At 42.2% G+C, this 22673-nt stretch overlaps 2 protein-coding genes across 2 annotated transcripts; one reads left to right on the top strand and one right to left on the bottom strand.

Annotated features, from left to right (window-relative positions):
* Positions 5701-6974, top strand: LOC8062679 (putative F-box/kelch-repeat protein At4g12820). Its single transcript, XM_021460754.1, is given in 2 exon segments — positions 5701-5838; positions 5841-6974. Coding segments are annotated over 2 exon segments (1266 nt in total). The 3' UTR covers positions 6969-6974.
* LOC8071985 (DJ-1 protein homolog E) lies at positions 7133-8969 on the bottom strand. Its single transcript, XM_002449723.2, has 3 exons — positions 8520-8969; positions 7965-8429; positions 7133-7866 (listed from the first exon to the last, which is right to left on the bottom strand). Exons 1-3 carry the CDS (start codon positions 8691-8693, stop codon positions 7315-7317), a joined length of 1191 nt encoding a protein of 396 aa, XP_002449768.1. The 5' UTR covers positions 8694-8969; the 3' UTR covers positions 7133-7314.

Genomic DNA, 22673 nt, shown 5'->3' with positions numbered 1-22673 from the left:
ATATTAAAATGATAATATAAAATTAGCTTATATCATGAATGTCATAGTTATCATAAAATTAATAAACTATAGCTTCAAAATTTTATAGCAAGAGTGAAACGTAAATAGATATGTATCATTTTGGTTCTCGATTTTATGAATACTTATAGCTTTTTTCTCCCGTTGCAACCAAAGTTCTGGGCAACTTTTTCTAGAAGCTATGTAGCTATAGCGATGCTATGTCAGATAGCGTTTTTATATAAAAAATACCAGTAATTGATACAAAAAATATGGCAAATATGAAATTTGATGAACATAAATATGCTTGTAAGGTTCCACAAGTCTAGATAACATTACATTATGACATTACAACATGGCTCATGAAAGTTTAATTGTTCAAAATACCAAATTAATAGCAAATAATAACTGATAAGTAGAAAATACTAATTAAATTGTGACTGTCATTGTAGTGCAATTTTAAGGACACAAGTGCAATCTAGTCTGAGATTGAGTTCTCAGAGTCGGACCAGTTGTTGCCTAGCAGGCACCACCACCCAGCTATCCAGCCGACGGCGCCGCGTGCCCAGGTCTCCAAGAGCCGCCACCCAGCAACGACAAAAGAGAGTCGAAGTGACACTCTGAGTGGCTGACGGCTCACTAGTGTTGTGCATGCTATTTAGAATTTAGGGTTCCATTGGTTTTGGGCTTCATTGGGCTTAGCAGGCTGCCAGCCTTTCACATATATGGGTTGTTGGAAAAGTGCCGCCATTTAAAACGCTAAGCTATACAACTTAGCAGTGCTATAACGGCAAATAATGGTGAAAATTGTCATAGCAGAAAAAATACGAATAGCTTAGCGTTGAGCTTCTTCCGCAGCTATAGTGGCACTATAGCCCACTATTTTTTTTCTTTGGTTGTAACGCACGGATACGTTTGCTAGTATATACACTTAATAAAGAGACAAAAATTTCACCCTTTTTTGGTACCATTATTTTGATCCGGCCTCCCTAACTAATCTTGCATGTTGTACTAGAGACACATATCAGTTGCTATAAGTATACGCCTCATATATGCCCTACATACATATCCAGGCCGTATTGCAAATTCTGGATAACTACCGGTCCGAATAGCAGTATCAGACATTGCTGGATCGATTTGGATATGGCCCATGAAAAGAAAACAGCCCCAACTTCCATTCCACGTGAGAGTCAGAGAGTGACGCCGCCACGATCTCCGGTCATCCCGCGACTCCCCCTCCAACTCCGACTGCCGACTAGAGGCCGGAGGGTGGCAAATGTCGGCCAAGCCCAGCGGTGGGGCAGGGAGCAGCTGGCGGTAAACCGGTGAGTTGACAACACAGACGAGCAAAGAGCGGCTATATCACTCCACCCTACTACTACAGCTACAGGCTGCAGCCTCACGCCCAAGCTCCGAGCACGCGAGCAGGGCAGCAAGCCAATAATAGGTGGAATCAAGATTTCAACAAGCAAAAACAGATGAGATTGATAAATAATATGTAGTTATTATTATTATTATAAATACTAGACGTATTATGTCACTGTATCTTAGAGAATAATGTTTCCGGTACTTATGGTATCCATATATGGCCAACATATCTTATGACACATACTTAATTAGAACAACTCGTGTCTAGCAATAGTAAATGCCGAGTTCGATTTCGATACGTATTGGGTTGCGCCCTACTCATTGGGTGTATGACTGGGACTCATGATGTGTGTTGATATGAGTTGGAACTACTCACATCTAGCAATGATTACGAAATGTATTGGGGCTTCATTGCAACGCACAGACACATTTGCTAGCAAATTTTAATAATGTTCACCTTATTTCTGACAGCTGGCAGTTGGTATGGTGCTGCCCTACTTATTGCGCTCCCTGTCCACCGTGCTGCAACACTATGACACCAATTCACCCATCTTATGCCCAATTTGGCGGTCCTCTTGAAGTTCGCCTACTAGAGTTGGCATGTGACCTTGTCTCAAGTTGTTTCACTTATACTATGCATGTCATATGTGCTCGACAATGAGCGCAACTAATAACTGCTACTTGTGGCTCCATGATGACGCAGCTCATGAGTTTCTTTCCCTCTAGCTTCGCATTTCAAGGAAAGGCTGCAAAGAACAATGGACAAGGACCATAATGGCCTCAATGGGACAGGCATTCCAACCACACCCACCTTGATCTAGGACAACCGGAGTGTGACCCCCTCTAAACACCTGTTTGGTGAGTGCCCTTCAAAGTGTGACACCTCTCCAGGGATTTGAGCTCACTAGTGCTATGGTACTGGCTTACATCATCACGCATTAGTTGTCGCAACTCTACCAATGGATGTGTTTGGTGCCCTCTTACTATGGAGATAATAGTGCCATGTGGACAGTCCCTAAAGGTAAGCAGTCTAATTTCTCATTGTGTGTTTGACATGTGATTGTGGTTGCTTTCTCACGTTCCTTGTTTTTTCTGTGGCTGGTAAGCAAACCATTTTAGGCCTTCTTTATATGAGGTACATCGTAATCTATACCCAATAATGATGACTAGAAATTTACATCTTAAGTAGCCTTACAATTTGGCTTTGCTTTACTTGATATGTAATCTTGTAATATGGATACGTACTTGTTGATGGTCCGATAGAGGTGATCCATCTCTACCTATCACAGATCAGATTATAATACCTAATATGCATTTTCATATGTTGTCCTTGTAAGAAAAAATATATAAAGATTTATAAGAACCAACAACTAAATATAACAAGAAAGGAACACACATTCCACGTAGCACAGTTTCAAATTTAGTACCATATCGGAAAGCTAGCCTCATTAAAACCAGCTTAAATAGGATGATTTCTGCTACCTAAATCAGCTAGGCTTGGTGGTGTGAGCCTGTTACTCCAACTTTGGAGGGCTAAAGAGTGGGTCCGTTTGGGGTTTTGCGCTTGAGCCCATGTAAAGACAACATTGATTCTTGTCTTTACCCTCATTTGGCTGGCCATGGGTAACCTTTGACCCCCCAAAGGCCCATTGGCTGGCGGGTTTAGTTCAATCTGGGTCCAGCAGGCCCAGTTGGAGCCCAACACATATTTGCACGCTTTGTAGGGTTTCCACGAATGCAAAACCCATCGTGCTAAATCATAAGTGGTTGTAGCATGGGCTTCGTTTGTGGCGTAGCCTACTTCGTGGAGCTTGGGTTCGCGTAATTACCCCTCGTACCAACTCTTTTTATTTTTGCCAGAGTCAATAACAAGGCTTTTGTGGGAGAAAACAAATGTACATACAACAATATGTTGTACTCCTTGTACATGACCATTTTGTTCTTGGTCAACCTCACCAACCTAAGAGATAGGATCGTCTATTGTACCAAACCAATCTATAAATACTCCATATGGACAACTATTTTATCTATATCTTTTATAAAGCTCAACACGACTATAAGTTTATCTCAACATGCAAGTCATTCACATCATCCCCCGCTAGATATCTACATCATTTCCACTAATAGTCATGTTATTCTACTAATTTCTAACCTCTTAGTTGCAAACTATAAACATCTTCTCTACTTAATTTCATTTCAAATTCTTCGTAATCACTGTAACAATGCATAGGGTATCTTTTAGTAAACTATCTAAATGTTTAACTACAGTTTTGCTAGGTGTGTTGTTATCTCTACCGCAAAAGAGTTATGCAACCTAGGTTTCCATCCTATCAACTAAGCTAGGAAAGGTAAAGCATACAGCCAAGATAGCATATAAATGCAGAAGCTAAAGATGAGGTAGAGATGCAAACTACCGTCGATAACTCTGATACACGGTGATGGACACAAACTTGGTTGGTGTGGTCGCACAAGACAACAAGCCCCACTGAGTACAACAAATGTTGCACGCAAGCACCGAGTGGTAAAAGATACGCAAACCTCACTAAACACTAGGTCTAAACCTAGAGCGAGTGCATCTGAGCATGGTCAAACCAATGTTTTCCTAAATGCTAAACGGTAAACAGTCAGTCACCTACTATTTAGCCACTATTCGGCCTAAACAGTCCATTAGATGGGCTAAACGGACAATTAAACAGACTAAACGGATGATTAAACGAAAATGGTGTACCACTGTGTAGCGTTTACACGGCTTTTAAACGGTCTAAACGGCCGTTTAGACGAACAGTGGGTCTAACTAACTAAAACACTTTGCAAAGCACCTACACTAATCACCTTGTGATCTTTAAGCCCTACGCATATGGAGAGCACTAGAATAGAGTATCGCCTCACTTGGTATTTTTCTCAGCTTCTCCACACCCTTTTTTGTCGGTTCTCGAACGTATTTATAGCCCCAAGCAAAGATATAATAATTTTAGTACTACTTTGTATGTGTGTCCATTGAAACAATTTAAAAGTAATGACTAATCACACCAATTTTAATATTACTATGACATAAATCTAATTACTTTTCTAATATAATAATTAAATTCATTAATTTTAATATGACTAGTTATATTAATTTTAATATTTCTAGTTACGTCGTGGCATAGGGGGCTGAGCACTAACGAAACTTTCTGCAACACCTATCCTGTACTCCCTCCATAAAAGTCATTTAGGACACTTCAATATCTAATTTTGACTCTTTATTTTTACTAGCAAAAATATTCATACGTTGTAACAAGAGAAAAAAGCTATCAAATCTATATCTATATCTCTATTACCTAATTATATATATCTATACTTAATAAAAAGAGATAAAATTTTCAGGCTCTTTTTTCATCCATCCTTTTTTTTATCTTCCTCTAAGTACCGAATGATGGAGAGTTTCTTTTATGTGGACTTATATATATAACCCGTGCTCATACGAGTTAAAATAACTTGCATCTAAACCAATTTGGAGTAGTAGTCCTAATATAAATAAATTCGTCACATTCTAAGTATTCTAAATAGAACTCTTAATAGTCAAATAGAAAAGGATAAGAATTAAGTTCTTTATTTTGCTCCTCTTTTTTTATTTAGTGAGATGTCAATCAGAGGCAAAAAAAAATCAAAGTACTAATCTGTAGTTCCTTCTTCTCTAATAATAAAAGGCAAAAATTCTGGTTGTTTTGGATTTTAATCGAGCCCCGTTTTAGATTTTGGTCGAGCCCAACTATTCGTTTGTTTCGATCTAAAATTGGTTTAAATTCGTGTTAGGCTTCTGAGTTAGATTCAGCTCATAACTTTCTTTTTAACCCTCTAACCCAATTGGATCAGGAGTCCTCGTGCCATAAATAGAAAATAAACTAAAAATAATAGAAAAACCAGATCCAAAGACCAGTGGACATATAAAGATATGGTAAACCGAAATTTTCACAATTATATATTAAGGAAAGATAAAAGTATTTATCAAAAAGTGATACATGTATATTTTAATGAAAATATTTTTCAAGACAAACATATTCATATGGTATTTATGTTTTCAAACTCAACCACTTAAAAGCTATTCATAATTTATATTGTTAATATTTGACTTAAATCTTATCTAAAATGTTTTTTTTATATAAATATGGAGAAAGTACGGCTGTATGCTTGGCAATGCTTCCCCAGCGCTCGCATAATAAACCCCAACTCGTGGCCTCGACGATCCTGCAGAAACACAAATTCCCCAATCCCCTTTCAATTCGTGGTAGCCTAGGATTGAGCGGAGCCAAGGGCGCATCCGCGCGCGCGCGCATCGGGCCCTAGCCGCACGCCATGGCGACGGCGTCCCCGGATTGGGCGGGCCTTCCAACGGAGATGGTGGCCACGGTGATGGGGTCGCTGGACATCCCGGACCTGTTCCGCGCCGGCTGCGTCTGCTCCTCCTGGTACGCCGCCTACTCCGACGTGGCCGCGTCCGCATCCCCATCACCGACACGGCCCCGTGCCTGCTCTACTCGGCCCGCGGCGACGCCGACGCCAGCGCCGCCACGCTCTACAGCGCCACGAGCGGCGCGACGTTCAGGGTCCGCCTGCCAGACCCGCCGCTGCGCAGCCGCGCGCTGGTCGGGTCGGCGCACGGCTGGCTCGCCACGGCCGACGAGGCGTCCTCCGACCTGCACCTCGTGAACCCGCTCTCGGGCGCGCAGGTCGCGCTGCCGCCCGTCGCCACGCTCCACCACGTCGAGAGCTTCCTGGACGGCGCGGCGGGCAGCCTCGTGTACTCCGTGCAGGAGAGCGAGGACGACGGCCCCGGAGAGCCGCCGCCGGTGCCGGTGCTGTACCCGGCGCAGAAGCTGCGGCTGTTTCTATACTACAAGGTGGTCATGTCCTGCAGCCCTGCCAAGGGGAGACACTGCGTCGTCCTCCTCCTGCACCGGCCGGACGGCGAGCTCTCCTTCGCCCGCGTCGGTGACGACCGGTGGACCTGGATAACTGGCCAGACGCTCAGATCGGTCAGAGGCTACCGTGACGCTATCTACAACAAGATCGACGGCCTGTTCTACGTGCTCAGCTTCGATGGCTCCATGATCACGCTGGATTTGGGTGGCGATGGCTCTTCTTCTTCTTCTTCTTCTCCGGTGGTGGCCAAGGACATTATGCCGCTAGCGATGCGGTGGGATGATCCTATCAAAGATCTTATGCTTACACCGTCAGGTGATGTCTTGCAAGTGTGGAGGTCGAAAGAGATCGAGCGGTTCGACACTCCCGTTGAGCTTCCAGCTGGGGTTGCCCATGAGTTTGATGATCCATACTTGGCATCTCGCTTAGACTCTTTCATCCACAAGGTTGACATTGATAAACAGCATCGCGAGTTGCTGACGAGCATGGGAGACCATGCTTTGTTTCTTGGTTATAACTCTGCGGTGTGCCTTTCTACCAAGGATTTTCCACGGTTGAGTCCAGACTCTGCTTATGTTGCCAATGTCTTTGACGAAGAAATGTGGGGCAATAAGCACAATTTGAGGGAGATTGGCATATGGGATTTCAAGACTGAGACACTACGTGGCCTTGGTGAGGTGCAATCTCGCAATCCACAGTAGCTTGAAAATGAGTCACAGTAGCTTGAAAATGTAAGCCATGATAAACGGGACCTTTTTTTGCGTAAACATGATAAATGGGACTTGGTAACACTCCATGTCGAAAATTTAGTCAGAGCTACAAAAAAAATGCAGAAAGATAATAAAATGCAGCACAATCAATCAACTCTTACGAAATTCGGTGATGCGCTTTATTCAGAAAGATGCATTTTATTGTGGCACACAAAAAAAAGACTGATGTAACTTATTGTGCCATTCTCAGACCTCATGAACAATGAAATAAGAACAAAACATTCAGAGCAGAGTGTTCAGTGCTCCCAGAGTTGAAGAGCAGAGACACAACAGGCATTCAGAAGGAGACGGAGATGCCGAGGAGGTCAATGACGCGAGCCACGAACTGCGCGAGGTCCGTCCAGCTCGCCGCCGTCACGAGCCTCCCATCAACGACGGCCGCCGCGGCCTCCACGGCCTCGGCGCCCGCCAGCCTCGAGACGACCCGCATGGGCACCCCGCTGGCGCACTTCCTGCCCCTGAGCAGCCCCGCCGCTGCGAGGAGCAGGTGGCCATGGCCGATGCTGGCCACCACCTTGCCCTTGTCCGCGAACTCCTTCACGAGCGCCACCGCCCTGTCGTGCGTCACCAGCAGCTCCGGCGCGCGGCCGCCGGGGATGACGACGCAGTCGAAGTCGTCGGCGCTGGCGTCCGCCCAGTCCGCCGTCACCACGAAGTTGTGGCCCCGCCTCTCCTCGCTCACCGTGACCGCCGGCGTGCCGGCGGCGTCGTAGATCGCCGTCACGACGGTCTCGCCCTTGCGCTTGGTCGGGCACGCGGATTCGACACGGCAGCCCACGCCCGCCAGCGCCCGGAACGGCACGTTCGCCTCGTAGTCGTCGACGTAGTCCTGCAGGTACGGCCGTACGGCCAGTCTCCCATCAGCGGCGGCGCCACCAGCGGCCGGCGAACAATTAAGGCAACTAGTAGTAGGGTAGCTTAGCTTACGGCGCAGAGGATGAGGACGCGCTGGCCACCGCGCCCGGCGTCGGCGGCGACGACGTGGGCGCCCAAGGCGTCGAGGAGCTTGGCGAGGATCTGGGCGTGCGCGGGCCACCCGATGGCGGAGAGCACGTGGCCGTCGGCGACGCAGAGCTCGAAGGGATCCGGGTCGACCCACGCGCCCCCCGCCAGCTCCACGACGGGGCGCAAGCTGAAGAACGCCGTGCAGCGCGTGCCGCCGCTGAGCCCGCCGGCCGCGGCGAGCAGGAGCTGGCTGTGGCAGGTGAGCACCAGAGGCCTCCGCAGCGCCGCGAACGCCGCGACGAGGTCCACGACGGCCGCGTCCGCGCTCAGCTGCTCCGTGAACCGCCCGCCCGGGATGACCAGCGCGTCGTAGCGAGACGGGTCCGCCGCCGCCGCCGCGAAGTCGGCGGTTATCGTGAAGCGGTGGCCCGTGAGCTCCGTGTAGAGCTGCGGGGTGCCGGGCGGCGCGCGTGCGTTCGTGAGGACGGGGACGAGGAACTCGGAGAGGAGTAGGGAACGTGATGTGACGTGACGTACCTCGAAGCCGAGGAAGTCGTGGACGGCGGTGAGGCAGGAGTCGCCGGGGCGCTTGCCGGGCGCGGCGCAGTCGACGGTGATGCCGAGGGCGGAGAGGGCGTAGAGCGGGACGGCGGCCTCGAAGTCCTCCATGTAGTCGCCGCAGAGCATGAGGACCTTCCTGGGGGCCGCCATGGATGGACCTGATCGATCCTTGTTGCTCGCTGGAGCTGCAACCTCTGCAAGCGTGCTAGTGAGGAGTAGTAGTGACACTGGCAGGTAGGTAGCGTAGGAGTGTGATCAGTACCGGTAGCAATACTTGTAGTAGGTTTGTACTAGCTCTGATCCGATCAGCTCACGTCGATGATCACGACTGGTTGATCGACCGCGCTCAAAAAATTTTTAAAAAAATGGTCCAAACATTAATTCATGGTGAGAACAGGATTAAATCTCTGTTCCGGATCCCGGGACTGGAAATAAACCACGTAGTAATAATTAAAACGCACGTGTTCAGGGCAAGGGCGTCGCACGCGTCTCGCGTGATCTCTCCGGATGAACCACGGCCACGGATCGAGACGGCCAGAAATTGTAGCCCCCGTGGCCCCGTCATGATTGCTTATATTTTTTGCATGGTGCTGGGCGCGCCACGGCGTGATGATTTAGGCAGGTACTAGTGTACTACTAAGCCTTGTTTAGTTCCGAAAAATTTGTCCAATCATAAACTAATTATGATCAAAAGATTCGTCTTGCGATTTACAGACAAACTGTGTAATTAGTTTTTGTTTTCATCTATATTTAATGCTTCATGCATGTGCCGCAAGATTCGATATGACGGGGAATCTTGAAAACTTTTTGGATTTCGGAATAAACTAAACAAGGCGAAGCCAGTCAGGACGACAGGTGAAGTGATGAATCGATATTGAAATGTCTATATACGATTCATGCACCAAACCATAGCATTCCAGTGGGCCAGGTCGCCTACTTCTCAATCAAGCGGTCAGATCTCAAACGAACAGTATCGCATAGGGCACTTCGTGCGACGTGTGTATGGCATATAGACCCCACTAATAGCATGTAACCATGTCTTCCTGATACACCGTGTTGTTTGAATGGACACTAATTGCCATGCACGGTGTGACACTGTCGTACATAATTTTGGTCTAGTTGGAAAAAAATTTTAGCTTTGGCTATTGTAGCTGACAATTATTAACTTAAAAAATTATTTCGTAAATTGATTCATGCACCAAACCATAGCATTCCAGTGGGCCAGGTCGCCTACTTCTCCAAACAAGCTGTCAGATCTCAAACGAACAGTGTCGCACAGGGCACTTCGTGCGACGTGTGTATGGCATATAGGCCCCACTAATAAGGCTTTGTTTAGATCTAAAAAGTTTTAAAATTTTAACATTGTAGTAATTTCATTTTTATATGATAAACATTGTTCAATTATAAAAAAATTAGATTTAAAAGATTCGTCCCGCGATTTGCAGGCAAATTGTATAATTAGTTATTTTTATCTATATTTAATGCTCCATGTATGTACTATAAGATTTAATGTGACAAAAAAATTTGAAATTTTTTTTATTTTTAAGTGAACTAAACAAGGCCTAAGCAACATATAGCATGTAACCATGTCTTCCTGATACATCGCGTTGTTTGAATGGACGCGTGCTGACACTGTCGCATATAATTTTGGTCTCGTGTAGTTGGGAAATTTTTTTTGTCTTTGGCTATAGCACTTTTGTTTGTATTTGATAATTATTATCTGATTATAAATTAACTAGGTTTAAAAAAATTGTCTCGTAAATTACAGGTAAATTGTGTAATTAGTTTTTTATTTATATTTAATGCTCTATACTTGTGTTTTAAGATTCGATGTGATGGAGAATCTTGAAAACTTTTGAAAATCTATTCGCTTGTCTTACAAGTCGTACTTTCTGTTTTTCATTCATAATAAATCAGCGAACAGTATTTTCAGCTATGACTTTTCAAACCAGCGACCAATGAGGAAAATAGAGATGACGTGCTGCTGTTGTACAGCTGCTGAGCGTTTTTTTTTTTTACAAAGAAACTATATTGATTAACAGCAGGTTGCTGTTAGGACCATTACAGAGTTAATGGTTACTCCCTCCATACTAGAAATACATGATGTTTAGGACATATAATTGTGTTTACCAAAGAGTCATTAATTATAGGATAATTTTCCGATTTTGCCCTTATTAAATAGAGGCGCGGATGTATCCTAGACATGAGACATGAAACATTGTATATTCAAATGGTTATCGGGGCTGCTTTCAAAGCGCTCGTTGGGCGAGGGTGGGGGTTCGATTCGCGTCTTCGCATCCGTTAGCATGCATAGGCGTCTGTTCGTGTCCGTTAGCATGCATGCATTGGAGCCGGTGGCCGTTCGCGTCCGTTAGCATGCATGCATGGAGACGCCCGGGAAGACTGGGAGACGCGTGGGAGCGTGATTTAATGCGGGCGGAAGACTAGGCAACGGCAGTCCAGTCCATCAGAGCCCTTCGGAGGCTAGGACTTCATTCTTTGTAAAAGCACAAAGGAAACCCAGAACGTCATCTAATCTATGTACGGAGAGAGTATATTTGAGAGTGTCGAAAAGCAAAGGACACTCTTGCTCATGAGCAGTATGACAACAAGCACTATTAAAAGTGGTTTGATTGCAAACTAATTCACTCAGTGCCTGTCTAGCTAGTTGATCAGCGATATGCGAATGGCTATAGTTGTACCATGAATCTTGGAGCTGGTAAACTGAGTGTAGGGTTTAATTCTCCGGTCAGGTGGATGATCAAGCTGAGGCCTGTTTAGGAAGAGTACTAACTGTTGATTATCTGTTAAAATAATGGAGTCAACCATGTGCATAGCTTCTAGCACCGTGGCTGCTAGAGCAAGGGCAGCTGGCAGCTGCTTCTTCCATCAGCACTAACAAGGAGTCCTTCATGGCAGCTTTGATGATGCTGTGAGGAGGATGAACCCGTGTGTTGACAATAAAAATGTCTAGTCCAGCATCTCTAGAAGTAGAGACACCTAGGTCTGGTTGAGTTGAAGCATCTATATAACATCTAATCCCCTGAAGTAAAGTGGGGAAAGTAACAGAATACCTGTTTGTTGGTGTTGTCTAGTGTACGGTGTCGTGGTTGGTGGTCGGATTTCTATCTGCATGTGAAGAACCCATACCTTGATTTGCTTCAGTGGCACCTACAAAATGAGTGGTTGCACGTTGGGCATTGGGGCCTGTCAAAGCATCGTGTTGTTCCTGATGTTCTTGTATTGCACTTAAATGAGTCTGCATGTGGGCATTGGCTGCCTGGTGTACCTGGAAGGACGTCCACGTTTTCCTCTTAAACCTGTTGTCATTATGAGCTTTCCAAATGTACCAAAGAGTAAACAAAGTTTTACATAGTAAAGATTCTGAGGGATTATTTGTGATGAGCAGGTTAATAGTCATTTGAATGCCTTCTTCTTCAGCTAGAATGTTGTTAGTGAATATAGGGGGGATTAGCTGTAGACCATACCTCAGTAGGCAAATTACATTGGAAAAACAAATGTTGATCGCTCTCAATATTACCACAGTAAGAGCAGTGTTGATCAATATGATTGGAATACCTACCTGCACGTCTCCAGTGGCTATTGCACGCCTGATCAGCCTCCATGCAAAGGTTTTGAGTAGAGGCGGGATGATTTTACTCTTCCAAGCCTTATTCATAATGAGATTAGCATCATGGCTAATACTTCTGGAACCTTAGTTGAGTAGGATATGATCATTCTGATACTCCAGATATTTGTAGGCAGAGCCGCTGAGCGTTGGTGAGGGAAGAAGGCAGCAGAAAGATGACAGGAGTTTCCTGCTGCTACTCCTTGTGCTAGATAGAAGAGAACGATCTGTTGCTGATGCTTTCTAGATGGATAAAAGATAGAGAAACTAGTGCTCGGCAGAGCAGCTCTCTCAACTCAACATGATGCTTCATCTTCATTAGATGCTCTTAATTTGTGATAATTTGATCTAATAAATTCAATTACTGGTACTCCTAGGGGGGGAAAAAAGCTCCACCAACATCGTGGCCATGCTGTGAGCATTTCTAGCGATCCACGGTCCACTATCCACACTAGACACTGCTACTACAATAGCCATCCCCGTGCGGCTGTGCCGCCCACTAGTCCCATCCCTCCTCCAAGCCTATTTACTTGTTTGAAAAACTATGATTGAAAATACTGTTCGCTAATTTATTGTGAGAAAAAACGCTGTTGAATATTTGACAAATTCGATAAATAAACTCAAACGAACCGGCTCTATGACTTTCCCACGTGAGAAACAATGAGCGGCCTTCTAGGCCCATCATCTTACGATGTTTGGGCCCATCTCAAAAGGCAAAGAGTCCCATGTGAGGAACAAACAATGGGCACGGGCCTGCCAGGCACATCTTAGGAATTATGATGTTTAGGCCCATCCGAAAAGGGCTTGTTACGAGGTTTCGTCGAGTGGGCTTGCAGCCCATCCCCTACTGCAGTGAATTTGCCATGTCGCTGTATCGTCTCCTCGTCCCCCTGACAGAATCCAAATGAAGATGAAGCATCATGTTAAATACAAATTCTGCTCAAAGCGGTTGCCAGCCGTCACGCTGAAGATTCTGCTTTCTGAGTCAATCTGACCCCCCCCAATGGCGTCATCTGCACATCAACACGTCTACGAACTCTTGGATACATACGATCGATCTGATCCGATCCCCGGAGAAATTAAAATCTAATCTTGGATTCGTGTGTCGTGATGATTGATAGTGAAGGTGCTGTTTGTTTGGTGGATGAGCTGATTTTACCAAACCTGCTGCTGCCAGAAAGCCTGCCACCCCAGGCCCAGATCGATGACCAGCTAGGTAGCCATAGCAAGCTAAGCTAAGACTGACGTCGCCGTCATGTGTGCCGAGGATGGATGCTAATACGTACTATTTGGTTATGTTAGCATTACTATTATGTATGCATGGTGGTTGGTAGGTTGGAGGATGGGTCGCTGACCGTCCGTTTGACCAGCGGTGGCTACTTTATCAACTGACAAGTACAAGTATTAGACTCGCTTTCCTACCGTGGCACTGTGGCATCCGCTGTGCTTGTGCGCGCGAGTTCCCACTGAAACCAGGGCTTTGTTTAGTTCACCCCCAAAAACCAAATCTTGGGGTATATGCATGAATCATTAGATATAGATGAAAATAAAAATTAATTACACAGTTTGTTTGTAAATCACGAGATGAATCTTTTGAGCATAGTTAGTCCATAATTAGATAATATTTATCAAATAAAAACGAAAATGCTACAGTACCGAAATCTAAAATCTTTTCGGAACTAAACAAGGTCCAGACATGTGTGTATTGTATTCTTGTTCGCTTGGCTGAAAAGACGTTAGCTGAAAGTACTGTATGCTGATCTATAATTTTTATAAAGCAAAACCCCACTATCTATTTCCCTTGACATGCAATGCATCTACCTCAGTAGTCCACTATCAACCTCACTTGACATGCAATGCATTCACCTTAGCAGTCCACTATCAACCTCACTATATATTTCTCTTAAAATGTAAAACGTCCACCTCAGCAGCCTCCACTATCATTCACCACTATGAATTTCGTTTGACATGCAAGGTGTCCACCTCAGCAATCTACTATCATTTGCATTAAATTTCATTAGCACAAGAATTATGGCATCCACATTAGCGAGCCACATCATCCACTATGAATATAATTTCTATGATTATGTTAATAACAAAGTTATATATATTTATATTCCTTCTTCATACCTGCGGCAACGCGCGAGGAATCCTCCTAGTTTGTTATAAGAGAAAAACACTACTAAAAGGACTTGTTGTTGTTGTTGTTGTCCTTAACTCTTGCTATATATTATCTCCATCCCAAAATAAATGTCGTTTGCGCTTCCTGAGAAATAACTTTAACTATATGTATAGTAAAAATATTAATATTTATAGTATATAATTAGTATCATTGGAAAGATCTTTAAGTCTAGTTTTTTAACAAATTTATTTAGAGATAAAAATATTATATGTATTTTTTATAAATTGAGTCAAACTTGTAGCACGAAAACCTAAAAAAATATTCTTTTTTAGAACAGATGGAGTATATCTTATCCCGATTATCAAATAAAAAAAATAGCCAGCTGAGAGCGAGCAGGGGCGGTCACGCTCAAAGATTCAGCGGATCCGTCACGTAATCTGACCCCAAACGCTCCGGATGTTTCCTGCTCATCAGCCTGATCGCTGACGGGCCGGTGCCATCCAAATGAACTGAATGAATGAATGATTCAAGCATTTCGTTCATTCAGCCGTCATCCCTTTTTTATATACTCTGTCCCAGTGTAGGACTACCCAGGATTTATTCAACCGTCAACCAACGTGACGACATTCTATACATTAGTTCGGGCCGGGGGTACACTGAATTTTAATCGCACTGAGGCATCCAAAGATGATGCATGCAATAGTTTCTGTCTGTGTCAGAGACAAAGGTTAATTTCATTGACAAGCCTTAGATTAGCTTAGTTGTGATACCAGCAGCTCACTTAATTAGAACGTGTACATGCGGGTTAATTTCCTCTCTCATATACACACACACTACACATCGCCGTGTCAACAGTCACATAACTGATACTGATAGTACTAGTATAGTACAACAGTGGCGGACCTAGAATTTTATGGTAGGGTATGCCACATAAGAAAATAATTTTACGCAATTCGGTAAAACTATTTCCAATTAGATAAAACTATGTCCATTAAATAACACGATAAGCCTTAAATTTAAAGATTAGCTAAAAACTATAACTAATTATGATATAAAGAAAAGAAATACAAATAATTCAAAATAATAGCCATAAAAGAAACTTATAACAAGATGGGATGAAAAAATAGTAAAAGAAAGGATGAAATATGTAATTCAAAATAATAACTATTCGCAGGTGAGGTTTTACGAGACACAACAAAATGGATAAATATAAAAACTAAAGAAAGAAATATATTATATATAGTTAATTTTTGAAAGGGCAAAAACAGAGAATAAAGAAATACAAAACGTAAAATGGAAAAAAAATTTGCAGCCCCGACGGTTTGAACAAAGAAGTACAAAACGTAAAATGGAAAAAAAAATTGCAGCCCCGATGGTTTGAACCAGCGATCTCTTGGTTACAGAACAAAAAACTTACCATTGGACTAGTAAGATGTATCAATAATGACAGTTGTATTTTTTATATATATATATAATACATTGTTAATTAAGTAGGAGGCTGACCCACAGGGTATGCCGTGGCCCACCTGGCATACCCCGTGGTCCGCCCCTGTAGCACAATAACGTGCGTGCCACAAAAACTGTAGTTTATCCAACGCGACACACAACACGAAACCCACACGAACAAATTAAGCCTGTGTGTTCAGTTGGCAAAAAATTTTGGTTTTTTTTTTGGTTTTTGACACTGTAGCACTTTCGTTTTTATTTGACAAACATTGTCCAATTATAAAGTAACTAGACTTAAAAAATTCGTCACGCGATTTACAGATGAACTATGTAATTAGTTTTTGTTTTCATGTATATTTAATATATCATGCATGTGCCGCAAGATTCGATGTAACGGAGAATCTTGAAAATTTTTGGAAACTAAACAAGGCCTAAATTAAAGGCAAAATTGAGACCAAAGACGGTGTAGTACGTGGTGGTTGGGAAGGTGGTGGGCAAGTGTAAGTGGCCCTGTCGCGGGGTCGCCGAGCAGGTTGATGGCTCCTTCAGCTTATAAATATTTGATGCACTCTACGTCGTAGTTGATTTTTACGTGGTCTTCGCACGTTCTAGTTTAATTTAGCTTTAGCCGTTGATTGATTTTCTTTCACACTGTAGCTACTATGGTATATATACATCTAGTTATAATACTATATATCTCACAATTATAATAATACTATGGTATATATATACATCTAGTTATAATACTATATATCTCACTATTATAATAATACTATAAAAGTATTCCTCTCGATTACCATCCTAATTAATTTGTTCGGAGATTTGAAAGGACTGAAAAAACGCAAACATATTTGAACACGCGGAGTCCACAGATTAAAATCTTGCGGTGCTTCAGAAAATCAAGGACGAGATGAGAGTTCGGATCATGGCGGGACCAAAATATCTGGCTAATTAACATTATCAGCATTTTTTATTTGTCACTCTCATCTTGGAGGGTTTTTCTTCTCTTCGCATTTAAGTGCTTGTTTGTATATCGGTGTGGTTGTACAGTTCCCCGTGCCTTCTCACCTTTTCAATATAGCGGGCAACTCTCTTGCCGGCTCATTATATTTTTTTTAAAATAATGTATTCAATTACCTACACAAGATTCTTTTTTGTTTCTAATTTGAAATGCTATCGACTGTCAAGATTTAAAAGTTTTGGTTGAGTTCTGATCGAAGTGTCAAGTGTTCGTGACGGAAACAAAAGGAGGGCAACGTAGACTCTGAGCTAAAGACATTTGTCAAGTTTGGAAAGGACGGATCACATTTGGTGGGCAAAGTACCAGTCCCAGTAGCTAATGTACTACCAATTAATTGCCAGGTCTGGGCTGGGATTAAATAAGCCGGCACAATAGTTAGGCAATCTACAATCTAACCTAATACATTCCAGGTGACCTAATACATTACAGAAGTAGTAATATATGTACATTCCGATCTGGTCATGTAGAGAAACTTAGCCTACTACTAGCTAATCCTGATAATAATATGGAGAATGTGCTGTTGGCCGGTAGATTAGCTGATGATGCCACTTGCCACCTGCAGCGGCTGCCACCCGGCCCGGACGGCCAGAGACCATATGTAGCACGCACAGCTAGAGGCCTAGAGCACGTAACCGTATAGTACGTGCCCGCGCACGGGACGATGCAATACGTAGTGGATATATATACATGATATAGTGGATAATCCATTATTGAATATGAATCTTTTGAACTTAGTTAATTCATTATTGAACAATAATTATCAAATACAAACAAAAGCGCTATTGTAGTTAAAAAGCTAAAAAAAATTACGAACTATAACATGGTCTGGTGGATAACAAATCAGCATATAACACATGTAGATAATGGCAACTCAAAAAATAACATATATAATAAATATTTTAATAATTTAATATAAATAAATAAAAAATAATTAAAACTATGAATAATATTAATAAATAAATATTTTTAGGTATATCAAACATGATTACATGAACAACTAAAGTACGTAAAATTAATATGATTAGCCGCCATAACCAAATTAACCTTTATATATCGTTAACAGTAGTAAAATTAATATAATGTTAGTAGCCAAAGAACTAAGTTGTAATTTGTTTAAATGATGCATATTGTTACTATTACCATGTAATTAGTCATAGTTATAGATTATTATTTATATTACATATTTGTGGTAGTAAAATATATATCATTCTCTTAGTAGCCATATTAAAATCGATACGATCTATATTACTAACTAGTCATAGAGATAAGTTTAAAATTGCTTTTCCAGGGTACTTATTTGCGGATATAGATAATGTCGAATATTCTATATTTTTTAATACGTTGAATACAGAAAAAAAAAACACATAGAGAACATAGGGATACACCACTTAGCATCTAATAATACGAAGACAAATATTTGTATTGACACTAAAACAAATACGGGACGTTGAATCCTTCAGATATTTTAACACGTGTGTGTGGATCCATCTCTGTCGTGTAGGTGCAGCTTTGTCAGATGATGGTACGTTGAGGCTTTGTTTAGTTTCTAAAATTTTTGAAGATTTCTAAATAAAAAAAATAATTAATTGTACAGCTTTTTTTAAATTTGTGAGACAAATTTTTTAAACCTAATTAGTATATAATTAGATAATAAATATCAAATACAAACGAAAATATTATAGTAGCTAAAGTCAAAAATTTTCTCTAACTAAATAAAGCCTGAAATTGAAATTATCGGGCGGAATGTGGCAGCCTGTAGGTCTAACACACCGGCAGCTTTGCCGACCTGATGAATTCGGGTGGCTAGCCGAAAGGCAACTGGTGGGAAAAGATAGCGCCTGCATTGGCTAGCAAGGGGCCGATCGAGAGCACGTACTACATACAGTAGTTATTAGTTGGGGGCACCACAGAACGGTGGAGTATAAAATTGAGATATTTATAAATTATTGTTATGGACCGAATAAACTATCCATCATCGTCTCCAGCATCCGTTCAACTCGTGCTCCACTGCCAACTACTTTCACTATAGAAAACTGTACTTTTTTAATCAATTGGAACCGGAGCAAAAACGTTCACCGCTCCATCTTTTCTTGGAGTCGGTCAGAGTTAAAACCCGAGTGGGCTGGAGTAATGCTAATTTTTCTCTCTTCTTTTGTGGCTGCATTTAAGCCACACATTGTGAAAGGCCTAATAATCTTGCACTTGTTACTTTGTCAGACTCTTTTTTTCTCTTAATAAAACACGGGTATAAGTAACCCGGCAAGTGTCAACGTAACTACTCTCATGATTTTCTCGGATGGGACATATATAGCACAACGCAAACGGTTTTAATTTGGATGTGCGATCAAAAAAAGTTTTTAGGGGAAGAGATGATTTAGTCGTACTAATTAAACCCGTCTGATGAAAAAAAAAAGAGAGAATATTATCATTCAGACAAGATATGAGTTTTGCCACGTACGTACGAGTACCATCTTGGATTGGTACGCGTACGACGACGACGGCCGGACGTCGTGACGACCGGCGCGTTGTCATCTATATGATCTATAACCCTGCAGGCTGCAGCTGACTCCTCCATGTGTGCAGCGTGCTACGCGAGCCCGGGTGCAGCAAGCTAGAGCCGCGCGCCTGCCGGGATGCAGCCGCTGGAGTAATAAATGAGCTAGCTGTGGTTGGTTGGTTGGTTGGTTGGGGGAGGATGGCCAAACCCAAACCCAAACCCAAACCCCAGGGATCGTATACTAAACATCGGGTAAGTCGACTCTACGCTCAGTTGGAGGAAAGAGATATAAGGATAGAAAAGGGAAGCGTGCTATTACATACGTACACAAGAATTAAAGAAAGGACATGTTCGATTAGCTGAAAAGTCACGACTGAAAATATTATTCGCTGATTTATTATGAGAGAAAAATATTGTTGAATAGTTCACAGATTCGGTAATATGCTCAAGTAAATAGGCTGAAACTTTGTGAGAGAAACATATGTTAGTCATAAGTGAGCTAACTGATATATAGAGTGCAAATGTACATGTAAAAAAAAGAGAGAGTTCAATTAGAGCAAGCCACAGACATTAATGTTAGCCTAACCTATAAAGTATTGGTCCACAAAGACTGAGATGATATGAGTGTTTGGTCGAGAGTGTTAAAGTTTAACAGTTATTGTAGTATTTTTGTTTTATTTAATAATTAGTGTCCAATCTACGGTTGAGCTGAAACGACTAGGAATTCGGCAACCGCCATGAAGCCCGCAGCGATCCACTCAGGACACTCACAATGCAGACTCTATTATAGAGTCTAAAGTTATTTATTACCTCGAACAATGTGGACTTAGAGTCTAAATAAGACTTGGAGTCTTATTTTTTTCTACCTCTTTCTTCAATAAATATGCTGCCACATCAGCAAAATACCATAAATAATATGTAATTAATTGTCTTGGACTGTGTGATAGAGTCTTGCATTGGGAGTGCCCTCATCTGTCTCTTCTAGCACTAGCAGTTGCACCTGTCGAAGCGAGAAAGAAACATTATATTGTTAAAGGTTCGGCCATTGTGCTCCTTCCAAAGATGCCATAAGATGAGGAGCACACGGAGTCGAAACCCTGAGTAATTATCAAAATTAAGCTTTTTATATAAGTTTTGATTTTAGAAAATTTTTGGAGAAGTAGGAAAGTTTATAAACACGCTCAAATTCATGTGAGTATGGGATACATATTTAAATTGCTACTAGTTGGAAAATTCGGTGCGGTTTTGCAGATATTTTTGAAGAATCACTTGATATTTCGCGAAGACCTTATCTTGCTGTAGATCAAAGTAACAATTAGCAAAAAAAATGTGTATCATCAAAGTATAACGTTTAACAAAATATTGAGAGCGGTTTGAAAGTTTCCAAAGGGTTAGATTTCGGAGAAGTCTAGCAAACTTTGGCTCTGGCTGGGTAACAAAAGTATAAGTGGTGTGTAGCAGGAATCGTTTGCGTAAAAGTGACATCGACTGTGACGGTTTGTAACCTTTTGATTTACTTATTTATAATAACATATCGGCACCATATATGCATCTTGATAATATAATGAGTTTCCGATCAACTAGGAACCGTTTTTTTTTTGTGGTTTAGAAAATGTCGACCATTTCCATGACAATGAACCCTGCCTTTTTCGTGGCAAAGATCTGCCGGTTTTGTGAAGATTGTGCCTGCAGGATTGAATAGTTTCCATGTCACCCTGTAACAGCCAACCATCGCAAAGAGCTGATCTGTTGGCCCTGCTCAGCCACCCCCACCACCCAATCGCCATCACCCCAATCACTCGAAATGGGCGACGGCATGCAGGAGCGTTGGCTTCACAAGCATCTAGAACACCGCTGGCGTGGCGTGTGCGAGCCGACCAGCAGCGATCGGGCTCGAGAGCTGGCTGCTGATCGATCGATCACCAGTTCACCAACCAACCCTTTACCTCCCGTCCGATCTGCTCCCGGCCGGCTCCTCTCCGGTTTGAACTTTTTAAATACTCCACGCCTTAGATACCCTCTACTAGCCATGAAAACAGATCGGATACGAATGAATATCACCAATATCATAATTGTTTTTCATATTTTTGGTTAAATTTGAATAATGTCAACCATATCGGATAAAATAGTATTAGATGTCGATATCATAAATATACGATTTAAGTATTCAGATACGGATACGGTATCGGATGTTGAATATTTGGACTCGAATACGGACAGATCTAAACCTCTCTAAACGAATTCCGTCTCGAATACGGTCGGAAAATATCCGTACCGTTTTCATCCCTGCCCTCTACCATGTTTTTCTAAATACAAAGTTTTAGAGTATTATATGGGCTATCACATAGAAATATTTAGATAGTATTATAAAAAGCCCTCAACACTCCAGGAGATAAATTTATAAAATATAATTAATCCATCATTAATACATATTTATTATAGTTTATAGTAACACCATATTATCAAATCATGAACTACTTAGAATTAAAAAAATCATCTCTCTATAATTTATTAATTTTTTAAGTCTATATTTGATGAGATAGAGAGTAAACTTTAGGGAGTAACAGCTTGTTTAGATTGGAGAAGAAAATTTTTTAGGTGTCACATCAAATATGTCGGAAGGATGTCGGGAGGAGTTTTTAGAAACTAATAAAAAAACAAATTAGACCTTGTTTAGATGCAAAAAGTTTTTGGATTTTGACACTGTAGCATTTTCGTTTTTATTTGACAAACATTGTCTAATTATAGAGTAACTAGGTTTAAAAGATTCGTCTCGTGATTTACAGGTAAACTGTGCAATTAGTTATTATTTTTATCTATATTTAATACTTCATGCATGTGCCGCAAGATTCGATGTGACAGGGAATCTTGTAAAGTTTTGGGTTTTTGGGTGTATCTAAACAAGGCCTTACATAGCTCGTCTAGAAACTGCAAGACGAATCTATTAAGCATAATTAATCTGTCATTAGCAAATGTGGGTTACTGTAGCACTTAAGGCTAATTATGGACTAACTAGGCTTAAAAGATTCGTCTTGCGATTTTCAACTAAACTGTATAATTAGTTTATTTTTTTTATCTACATTTAATATTCTATGCATATGTCCAGATTCGATGGGATGAATGAAAATTTTTCTGGTGGGAACTAAACAGGGCCTACCTAAGCTCGCTCTTAACGTTAATGGCGACCGGCCCGCCGGGGTCGGTCGGCCTTCCACGTCAATGCTGTTCGTCTAGCTGCAGCTGCCGCACGTATCGGCATCGTCGATCGCCTGCAGCTAGCTCTCGCCATTGATGACTACAGCTAGCTGACAGAAAGCTCGCGGAGTAACTGCGAGTCGTCACACGGAGTAAACGCTTCCGATCGAGTAGTTGGGAGGTCGATGGATTCGGATTGGGCGCACCGCAGCAGGCGTCGC

The sequence above is a fragment of the Sorghum bicolor genome, chromosome 5 (genome assembly GCF_000003195.3).
Source record: "Sorghum bicolor cultivar BTx623 chromosome 5, Sorghum_bicolor_NCBIv3, whole genome shotgun sequence".
Classification (NCBI taxonomy): domain Eukaryota; kingdom Viridiplantae; phylum Streptophyta; class Magnoliopsida; order Poales; family Poaceae; genus Sorghum; species Sorghum bicolor.
The sequence above is the reverse complement of the archived record's forward strand: the minus strand, read 5'-3'. Positions and strand labels throughout refer to the sequence as shown.

Coding starts and splice junctions, on each gene's coding strand:
- LOC8071985 (XM_002449723.2), bottom strand. CDS start 8,693: ATGGCGGCCCCCAGGAAGGTCCTCATGCTCTGCGGCGACTACATGGAG. Junction 8,430..8,519: donor ACGACTTCCTCGGCTTCGAG/GTACGTCACGTC, acceptor GGCACCCCGCAG/CTCTACACGGAGCTCACGGG. Junction 7,867..7,964: donor GCGTCCTCATCCTCTGCGCC/GTAAGCTAAGCT, acceptor CCGTACCTGCAG/GACTACGTCGACGACTACGA.